General features: G+C 54.4%; 1 protein-coding gene across 2 annotated transcripts in view; it reads right to left on the reverse strand.

The window, feature by feature from the left end:
- Positions 1-271: 271 nt before the first annotated feature.
- The window catches only part of TNFRSF8 (tumor necrosis factor receptor superfamily, member 8), an 82726-nt gene continuing 72055 nt past the window's right edge, over positions 272-10942 (reverse strand). The window contains exons 13-15 of one of the 2 annotated variants that reach the window (XM_011996569.1): positions 8102-8127; positions 6029-6236; positions 272-2186 (exon numbers count right to left, since the gene is read on the reverse strand). In XM_011996569.1, coding sequence (XP_011851959.1) covers positions 1942-2186; positions 6029-6236; positions 8102-8127 — 479 coding nt within the window. In that variant the 3' untranslated portion in view covers positions 272-1941. The remainder of the gene's footprint in view (positions 2187-6028; positions 6237-8101; positions 8128-10942) is intronic. The other variant, XM_011996570.1, reaches the window with a different exon arrangement.

The following is a 10942-nucleotide window of genomic DNA, read 5'->3' on the forward strand; positions in this document are numbered from 1 at the left end:
TTGGACCAGGGAGTAGCAATTACACGGAGAAAGAATTCGCCTCTAGTGATAAGGAAAATCTTCCAGCAATGAGAAGGGCTGCCCCAGCAGGAAGTGGGCTCCCAGCCCCAGAAATATCCAATCCACCAGAGACTGGCCACCGTAGTGTGTGGGGGTGCAGCAGGAATCCCTGCTCTGCGGGGAGACTCCCAGAGGTTCTATTAATAATATACTCAGGGTTTCTATTAATAATATACTGTCAATTTCAATGATCATGTCCTCAGCCTTACAGTTCTTTGTTTTTAAGGATTTTATAGATTTTTAGAGATTCAAAAGTTGTGTGAAGGGCCACTAGGTGAGGAAGTGCATTATTTTGTTACAACATGTCAATCCCTCCCATCACGGGCGCCAGACTGCCCTGCCTCGCAGGCGTGTGCCTTACAGTGTGCCTTACAGCCACGGCTGCAGGTGATGCAGAGACACCCACTCCATCCTTGCACAAACACTGGACAAACAGTGTCTGCCCACTTAAGCTTCTGGCCAATGTCCAGGTTCTGGTGTAACCATCTCTCGCAATGCCATGGCTTCTCCAACTTTCCCCAAAACATCTGAGCAGTTTCAGAAACTACCACTTCCTCCAGAGAGCACGTGGCTGGCCGATGAGTAAACAGCAGTTTTCCCGGGCCTGCCTCCAGGCGGTAAGTCCACGAGTCTCCAGGCTGCCCGCAACTTCAAGACTCATCCTCATCCATCATTTATTTGCATACACGTCTGAAGGCCCTGGGGAGCCAGCAGGCTGGCCAGCCGACTGGAAGTCACGGCCGCTTTACTCCTTAGTGTGAAATGTGAAACACCCAAAATCCTGATGGAACCTCCAAACAGTCTTGTTTCCTATAGTCCAGAGTAAAGCAGATGCCTGGGTGAGGCCGTGGTGCCTCTCGACGTCCGCACCCCAACGGGTGCAGAGCCGGAACCAGCTGGCGGGGTCGGTGCTAGTGGATTTGCAAGCAGGGCAGATCTAAGGAAGATGCTTCTTCATTTCCCAGGACAGAGCGGGTGGGGCCCACAGAGAGTGGTCAAGGACCCCAGGCGGGGCCGGACGTTCTCCATGTTCATGTGGGGAGGAAGTCCCTGGGCAAAGTAAAGCAGGTTCTCTGGGTTGGTGAGGGGAGGTCTGCAGCTGCTGAGGGCTGCAGACATCTGGGACCCGAGGCGCCTGCTGTGGTGGGGATTGGTGGGGACATTCAGAGATGAGTGACTTGATCCTGGGCCCTAGGCCACCAAGGGGCTACAGGACAGGGAAGGTGGGCAGCACCAGCAGGGTCCTGCAGCCCAGGCAGGGGCCCCCATGCCAGCGCAGATTACAGTGTGGCTGCTGCAGCAGAGACGGTGCCAGCTGACGACGCCCCATCCCTTGACTTCCCTTTTGACCCAGGAGAAACAACCACGGGCACTGGCTCCATGCCCACTGGTGGCCACATTTACAGTAACTGGGGGCATGCCGGAAGGGCCCAATGGGTGTCACCTCTGAGGTCCAGGGAGAGAAGAGGGTAGGGTTACAGGGCCGCTGGGAGCCGGCCTCACAGCCTCTCCCTCGGTGGGCTCTGGGCCTGGTGGTGAGGGTCTGATGCCCAGGGCTCTGGGGCCAATGCTGTTCTCGGCAGTGCCCATCCTGCCATCTGTCTGCTGCCTCAACCAACATCACTGCTGGGATCCAGTCCCCTTGGACTGTCTCTTCTGTACAAGCCCCGGATCCCCTAGGCTCTGGGTCAGGGGACAGCTAAGTGGGGGATACAAGCAGAGACCACCAGCCCCCTGCAATGACAGGCCGGTTCATCACTAGATGCTGGAACCTCAGTTCAGGCCAGATGGGCCTCTGCCCCCAAGCTTGGTGCCAACAGTGCCACCCTAGCCTCCCAGAGGCCACCCTGCTGCCCTCCTAGCCCCAGCCCAGCCCAGGCCTCACTTTCCAGAGGCAGCTGTGGGCAAGGGGTCTTCTTTCCCTTCCTCCTCCACCGACAGCATGGCATCACTGCAGCTGCCCAGAGGCGGTTCTGTCTCCTGCTCGGGGTAGTGGGGGGCATGGTCCGCCTCCAGCTCCTCCTCCAACTCGGGCTCTGCCGGCCCCGCCAGGCCCTGGCCCTCTGGCAGCTCAGCCTTCACAGTTCCCACGATCACAGTGTCGGCCTTCATGATGTAGATTTTCTCTGCAAGGCAAAAAGATGGGTGAGCGAGGGAGGCCAGAGCACCAGCCAGGATGGGAGCAAAGAGGCAGAGAAGGGGCGGAGGCCCAGTGCTGGCATGCCTGCTGGGTGGCCTCAGGCTGACGGCACAGCCTCTCTGACACACCTTACAGGCATCCTGGGAGTTCAGAGGAAACAGAACAACTAGGAGCTGGGCCTTGAGGAGTTAAGAACCAGTCCACTTGTACTTAGGATTTTCTCAGCACTTCTTTGGGGATGGGTAGGGAAGAAGAGTACAGGGTGGGAGAGAAAGTAAACAGTGGACAAAAACAGGCAACGCCGTGGGTAACCAGAGCACAAGCAGACACAGCAGAACCGAGCGCTTTCCACACCCCAGCTGCTGGGTCCTCAGCCCTCCTGCAAGGCAGACCCCATCAAGATTCCCATTTATAGATAAGAACCTGAAGCCAGGAGACGTTAAAGGACCTGCCCAAGGTTGCCAAGTAGTTAGGAGAAATCCCGAAAAAACCGCCCACTCCCCCTGGCGGCCCATTCTGCGCCCATCCACGTGCCTGCAGCCCAAACCCGGGTAACCAACTTGTCCAGCTTGCCCGGGAACACTCCTGGTTTTAGTACTGCAAGTCCCGCGTCCTGAGAGCCCCCTTGGTCTGGGCAAACTCAGCCAGCCGGTCACATCCTGCAGAAACCCCAGCCCCCTCAGTAGGTTCCGGCAGGCCATGATTGAGACAGTCTGGCTCAGGCCATGAATTTCAGGGCTTACTGCCCGGAGCCGATCTCCTGCCTGCGGCCTGCGTGGCTGTGCTGCGAGCATACGGTGGGAGCTTGGACAGATGGCCGGTCCTCGTCAGTCTGATGTGGGGGCTTCTGGTGTGACCTTCTGATAGAGGGGACACGGAGGCTCACGGGAGTTCAGTGGCCCAGGAGCCGGGGAGTGGGGAAGCCTGGCCTCTGCCCAGCGGATGGTGTCTGGCTCGGGGTGGGCTGGCTCCTGGCTGTTTTGCAATGGACTCTGGAGGCCAGAATGGGGAAGCTTAAGAGGGAACTTGAGGGGTGGGGTGGGGTGGGTGTGCAGGGACCCCTGCCTCTCTGGGTAATGCAGTTATACCCCTCGGATTCAGGAACCCCAAAAGGTTCTCGAGTCGCCCTTACCCTCAACCCTCCTGCATGATGCTGGCTCTTCTGTTTTGGTTTTGAACACCCCGGGAAAGAGAGAAGTATGCCAAACAGCAGCAAGAGAAGAAGGCCCAGCATGTGGGACAGGCTGTGGGCCGGGCAACCCCACAGACCCCAAAGCAGAGCAGGGCCTCAACACTCCCCACACCTCCATCAAGGCCTGTGGGCTCCCGGCCCTAGGAGTCCTATAGAGGGCTGGGCAAAAGATGGGGGCCGGGGGTGGTGAGAGAGGAGACTCCAGGAGGGGAGAGAAGGCCCAGAGGGGGATAGGCAGAGAAGATGAGAGGTGGGTGGGGTCAGGTGGGAGGGAAGTGAGGGTGGGGGTGCTGGATGAGGGAGAAGCACCCAAAGCTGGGGACAGGCTGGTCCCCTCACATTCCTCAGGGAAATGAGCAGGAGTCCCCAGGACATCCGGAATTAACTGGATTCAGGGCGGCGGAATTGGCTGCTCCGGGTGAGGAAGCAGCTCCCACTGAGTTCAGAAGTGACAGAGGGTCTGGGAATTTCAGATCCGGCCACGAGCGGTCTGCCCCGCTCCAGCTCTGCCCCCATGACAGGCTGCCCACCCCCTAGGCTGTGGGAGTGGCTTCTGAGGGCTGCATGGATTTCCTGCCCCCTCCCCAGAGCTCCAGAGTCCAGGGAATTCATCTTGGCCAGGTGGGGAGGGCAGGGGAGGAAGTTGTGGGGAAAGGGGTTCTTCTCTTGCTCGGTTCCCATGGGGAGAGGGATGATGTATGACCCCAGTGTGACCCCTCTTGGGAACTGGATGGGAAGGGAGAACACTCCCCTGGGCTGGCATCAGGAGGACAAGGGAGGTGCCTGTGTCTTGGGTCCGCAAGAGAACCTCCAAGGCCTGCCCTTCCCATCATGGCGGAGGTGGCCCCCCAATCCACTCACTAGCAAGGCCTGCAGGCCATGCCGGGGGAGGGCAGCCCACGCCTGAGCCAGCCGCCTGGGAGCCTAGTACTTCCTTCTCCTCCCCATCAAACACCCTCTGAACCCCACCCCTGGGATTGCAGGCACTGCACTCAGGTGTTCCAATCAGGACTTCTTAGGAATTCTGAAGAAGCCTTTGATGGTATTTCCCAAAATACATACTTTTCAAATAAAACTTACTAAAAGCTACCATTTCAGAAGTTTCAGTTTGTTACAAAAAACTGCCCAGGCTGGGCACAGTGGCTCATGCCTATAATCCCAGTACTTTGGAAGGCCAAGGCAGGCAGATCACCTTGAGGCCAGGAGTTCGAGACCAGCCTGGCCAACATAGTGAAATCCCGTCTCTACTAAAAATACAAAAAATTAGCCAGGCGTGGTGACACTCACCCATCATCCCAGCTACTCAGGAGGCTGAAAAAATAAAAAGAGAAGATGACTGCCCTGAAAAATTCTGGCCACCACCGTCTGCCATAGAAATGCACAGGACAATTACAAATGACTCTTCAGTATCATCCCAGTGCCAGTTGCCCCTCCAGAGGTGACAGAGATGGGGTCCACCAAGGCCCTGCCCACAGGGAGCACAAAGCCAGGTGGAGGTGGAGGAAGGGCTATAAACACACAGTCACACCGCTGGGTGCTAGGACACCGGGTAGGGGATGCCCGGGTTCTCAGGGAGCATAGCACAGTGGAGAGGGCACAGAAGGCTTCCTGGAGGAAGAGGCAAATAAGCAGGGTCCCCAGGAAATGCAGAATTAACTGGATTCAAGGAAGTGGAGTTGGCTGTTTCAGGCGAGGGGGCAGCTCCCACTGAGAAGCTCAGACGTGAGACAGGGGTCTGTAAATTCGGGAGACTGCGCGAGGGAGGGGGCAGACTGTGGGGTCAGAAGGTAGGTGAGTCTGGTGGGGGAGCTACAATTTACTGTCAGCCTTGAGTGCTGGAATGAGAATGCTGGAATTCATCTCACAAGGAATGGGAAGCCACTGGAGGCTTTTCAGCAGGGGTGCAATACAGCCAGGTATATATTCTGGGAAAAATGCCCTAGTTGTACCAAGGTGACGAGAAGCAAGAGAGGAGGCAGGGAGGCCCACAGGAGGCCAAAGCAGATGTCTGTCCAGGCTGGCGGCAGTTGCCGTTGCGAAGCTCTGGACATCTGGGCCCCATCTGGCCTCCTGCTTCTGCAGAGGGTGGGTGGTAACATGGACAAACCAAAGGCTTCAGGGCCCAGGAGACACAGGGGCGAGTCCCAGCTGTGCCACTTAGTAGCCATGCGATGCGGAAAATCCCTTCTCCCGCTGAGCCACAGTTTCCCCAACTGTAAAATGGGGAGAAAGACACCATCCAAAGCAGGTGGTGAGACAATCAGAGATGAAGAGATGGCGCCTGCACAGTGCCTGGAATGCGCCAGACAAGTGGCAGGTCCTATGACCACTGGCACATCTTCTTCTTGTCCCCTCGGGCGCTCGGTGTTGGGGGCTGGGGTGGCGTTCATTTTTTACATGAGTGATAGCAGGCACCTCATGCGCACTGGCTCATGAATTCGCGCAATGGCCTATGAGGTAAGTACCCTTGCTGTCCCTACTTACAGAAACTTAAATTGGGGTGAAGAATCTATGCCTCTCCTTTGCTGGTCCTTTCGGCTCCAGGGTCTCCAGGTCCCTTCCAGGGCCCAGGGCCCCGTACTCATCTCCCATCTGCACCTGGGCTGCAGAGGACCTCCCAAAACAGGCTGACTCACCAATCCTGTTATTGGTGTGCTCCGTGGACACCCGGGGCTCAGGAAGGTCCCTGGGGGACGAGGGGCCCCCGGCCGGGCTGGCATCCCACAGCGGCAGGCTCTCCGGGCAGGCTGCCCCCACGTTGCGGCAGGTCTCCTTCGGTGGCAGGCTCATTAACCCCAGCTCTTCCGCACTGGGTTTTGTCACAAACGTACCACTCTCGAACTGCTGTGGGAGGGGAATGCGTGCTACTGCAGGGTACCCCCCAACTCCCCCCCAGTCTCTGAACTGGGAGGCCCCTTTTCTGTCATCTCTACAGACCCCAGTGAGTCTCCCTTTCTGCTTTAAAGCTGCCATGAGCTGCCCTGGGCTTCTCAGCTTTCTGGGTGAAGTCTGTTGCTTTTAACTGGGTAACAGTCAGCAACTCACAGGGTGCTCACCACGTCTGTGGCCCTGTCCTAAAGACCTATGTTAAAGACATACGTTAATCCTCACAACCACCGTATGAGGTGGGTAACAGCCCCCTTCCCATTTTACAGATGAGGAAACCAAGGCACAGAGGAGTCAAGTAACTCGCCCAGGGTTATACCATCAGTAAGTATCTGAGCTGGGATTTGAACCCTGGCAGCTGGTCCATAATCCACACTCATAAGCACCAAAGTCTGTAAGTACCAGCTCCAGACCCCCGTCTCCTGGAACAGCCCCTCCAGCTCCCCAGCCCCAATATCCTGGAAAATAGTCTTTTATGATCACACTCATGCATTCTAAAAACAGCTATGTCATGAGGAAAGTGTCAGTTTAGTTTTTGACTGTTACAGGTAAGGGTAAAGAAGTGGCCTCATGAAATGTCCTGATGCCTTCGAAATGGAGTGAGTTCGAGTAATTCAGAGGAGGCAGGGATGCCTGTGCTGACGCAAGGATTCTCAAGGCACAGACAACATATCTTTTAGCTTGGTGCAAAAGCAATCACGTTTTTGCCATTACTTTTAATGGCAAATGGCACTAACATTAATACATAATCTTGAATACTCTTTTATAGTAATATGAAGGTTAAAAGACTGCTTTTTTTTTTGAGATGGAGTCTCACTGTTACCCAGGCTGGAGAGCAGTGGTGCAATCTCGGCTCACTGCAACCTCTGTCCCCCAAGTTCAAGCAATTCTCCTGCCTCAGCCCCCCGGGTAGCTGGGACTACAGGCGTGTGCCACCACACCTAGATACTTTTTGTAGTTTTAGTAGAGACGGAGTTTCACTATGTTGGCCAGGCTGGTCTCGAACTCCTGACCTCAGGCTCCCAAAATGCTGGGATTATAAGTGTGAGCCATGGTGCCCGGCCAAAAGACTGCATTTTAAAACAAGTTACTATTAATGCGTTGGCCTATGCAGCAAAAATATATTTGATTACCTTACAAATTGTCGAATACCTCTTTCATGAAATTTCTCAGTATTGTAACAGCCACTTGTAACATCCAAACGTATTCGAATGTGATCCCCCATAATTTGAAACTGAACTAGTATTATGGTTCTGTATATTATATTGAAAACTGAAAGGACAGAAACCCTTCTTACTGTATGAATGCCTGAATTAAAAGAAAGTAATGGAAGAATTGATAAATGGAAAAAAAAAAAAAAAGGAATGGACCACAGCCACCTGCTCTGTCATCTAGCTTGGAGGATGAGACTCACGGAAGAGTAGAGAAAAGGGGGAAATGAACACAGTCTTTCTCCTGACCAGACCTGGTACCCAAAAGCGGCTCAAACCAAATCCACTGTCTGTAGGCCCTTCTGGAAATTCCCGGCAGGCTGAGCCAGGAGTTGGAGGCTGCTGTGAGGGTGGGGCTATTCATCCTTAGCCAAGGCCTGGCTGAGGCCCCAGGCGAGGCCCCTGTGCACAGAGGTCCCTGCGGTGGGGCAGACTCAGCAGGACTTGCAGCAGGGGCCTGCACCCTGGGCACTGTGGGAGGGAAATGGCCCTTCCATCCCCTCCCTCTCCCTTCCCCCTTCCCCCAGCAGCTCTCAAAACTTCAGATCTGTTAGGGAAGGAGTCAGATTTAGGGGCACGAAGCTGAGGTGGGGGCAAGGGAGGGGTACTTACCGTTGAGCTCCTCCTGGGTCTGGAATCTGCAAAAAGCAAGAGCAGCAACTTCACCACGGAGAGTCTGGCAGCCCCGGCCCTGCCTGCCCCACCTATTGGCAAATGGTCCTCCTGGATCACAGGTGGTGCTGAACTCAGCCCAGGGGTCAGGTCCTCAGTCTGGAGAGCCCCGGATGGGTTTCAGAGTCAGCACCCACCCCAGCCGAAGGCAAGGAGACTCACTTCCCAATGCTCACTTCTCCAGTGGCAGATGGAGGACAGGGGACCACCTTTCTCCCCCGGCCACTCTCATTCCTTTTTTTTTTTTTTTTTTTTTGAGATGGAATCTCGCTCTGTCGCCCAGGCTGGAGTGCAGTGGTGCAATCTCGGCTCAATGCAACCTCTGCCTCCTGAGTTCCAGCGATTCTTACGCCTCAGCCTCCCGAGTAGCTGGCATTACAGGCTCATGCCACCAACCCCGGCTAATTTTTTTGTATTTTCAGTAGAGACGGGATTTCACCATGTTGGCCAGGCTGGTCTCGAACTCCTGACCTCAAGTGATCTGCCTGCCTCGGTCTTGCAAAGTGCTGGGATTATAGGCATGAGCCACTACACCTGGCTGCCACTCTCATTCCTAATGACTAAACCAATGAACACACTGAACTGCTCTCCCAACCCCCACCCCCGCATACATGCAAGGATTGGTTCACGAGAAGCACAGGCCCAACCGGAGCCCAGGAGGCTTCCACTGGGTCAGAGGTTGGTCTGTGGCTGCTGCCCCCACCTTGCTGTCTCCAGGGTGTGGAGAGCCCCGAACTCCCTGGAACACCAGGCAAAACCCACATGGAGGACCTCAAGCAGGTGATGGAGAGAGGATGATGGATCCTGCAGATGCTACCTGGACCCTGCCTGGGACACGCCCGAAGCCAGTCTGCTGTGGAGCCCTCCTGACTCCAGCTGGACTTCGATTTTCTCTTTCATGTGCCTGAAAGCACCCAGGTGGCAGCCTTTGAGAAGGACAACCGCTCTCGGGTTATCTCATTTCCTTCAATCCCATCCTTTTGTGGGCTCAGGAGGTGCTGATGCAATGATTCTCGAGGTACAACCTCTATCTTCTCATCTCAAACCTCTACCCTCCACTCCCATTGGTCTCCCATATTAAACAGGGGCCAGTCACGCCCAAGCACATATTGACATTTAGCATTTAACCTTGGCTCACTGGCCATCTGAGAAAGGTGAGAGGGCATCTGGGCATCTAGTCCATCCTGGGACAAGTCAATTCCCAGAGCAGACCATCCTCCAGGGATGCCCAGCCTTTAACCACTCCCGAGAATGCTACCTACGGAGATCTGGAATATGCTCTTGTCAGGCATGCATCCCTGGCCAGACAAATCTGCCACCAAGATGCCCGTATGCCAGCCACGCCGCCTCCTGCACACATCTCTGATTTCAGCAGCTCTGGAGAGCCACCAGCCCTGAGCCCTCGCAGACACGTTCACCAGTGCTCAGTCAACAAGTAGGATAAAGCACACACAAGACTGACCATTTGAACATGCTGTGTGGACACTAGGTGAGTTTGGGAAACACTCTGAGGGATACTTTTTTCATTTTTTGAGACAGGGTCTTACTCTGTCACCCAGGCTGGAGTGCAGTGGCGTGATCTCAGCTCACTACAACCTCCGCCTCCCAGGTTTAAGCAATTCTTGCAAGTAGCTGGGATTTCCGACATGTGTCACCACGCCCGGCTAATTTTTGTATTTTTAGTAGAAACAGGGTTTTACCATGTTGGCCAGGTTGGTCTCGAACTCCTGACCTCAGGTGATCTGCCCACCTCAGCCTCTCAAAGTGCTGGGATTACAGGCAGGTATGAGCCACACCACGCCCAGCCAGGGGTAATTTTATTTTATGTATGTATGTATGTATGTATGTATGTATGTATGTATTTATTTATTTATTTGAGACAGAGTCTCATCCTGTCACCCAGGCTGGAGTGCAATGGCGCAATCTCAGCACACTGCAACCTCCACCTCCTGGGTTCAAGCGATTCTCCTGCCTCAGCCTCCCGAGTAGCTGGGATTACAGGCGTGCGCCACCATGCCCGGCTAATTGTATTTTTAGTACAGATGGGGTTTCACCACGTTGGCCAGGCTGGTCTCAATCTCTTGACCTCGCTTAACCTCGTGATCCACCCACCTTGGCCTCCCAAAGTGCTAAGATTACAGGCGTGAGCCACCGCGTCCGGCTGAGGCACATTCTTTACAATGATGTCAGTAAAACGAAATCATGGTCCCTCCAGAGTGATTTTGAGTTTTAAAAGCAGCCAAGTGTTCTTTGGTACCAAGTCACTGGGGGTGGCCAACAGAAAAAAAAAAAAAAAAAAAAAAAAAAAAAAAAAAGTGTGACAAAGTCACAAAACAGAACAAATAAAAATGACACAACTTGGCCTTGAAGGGGAAGTGGGTGAACAGGATGGCAGAGCTGCCCATACCTGCAGGCTGGTTCCATTTTTCTAAAGAGCCATCTGGCAACAAAAACCTTATACATTTTACCCAGTCATCCCTCCTGGGGGACACAGCCTCAGGAAATAACCCGAAAGGAAACAAAAAGGCCGAGCACAGCAGCGGGTTTATAATCACCCCCAAATTGAAAACCAGCCAAATGTCAAAAACAATGAGGCCGCTTAGCCATCCCGGAGCAGAGGCCTCCTCGGCGGTGAAACCCAGCACAATATTACTGTCCTTCTCCAAGCCTCTGTCCTCCTAGCTGGACAATGGGATGAACCACATCAACTTTGGGGCTTTCTGTGAAGATTAAAAGAGATCTCAAAAGTGAAGGTGCCCAATGGTAAATCAGGTTGATGTG

The sequence above is a fragment of the Mandrillus leucophaeus genome, unplaced genomic scaffold (genome assembly GCF_000951045.1).
Source record: "Mandrillus leucophaeus isolate KB7577 unplaced genomic scaffold, Mleu.le_1.0 Scaffold52, whole genome shotgun sequence".
Classification (NCBI taxonomy): domain Eukaryota; kingdom Metazoa; phylum Chordata; class Mammalia; order Primates; family Cercopithecidae; genus Mandrillus; species Mandrillus leucophaeus.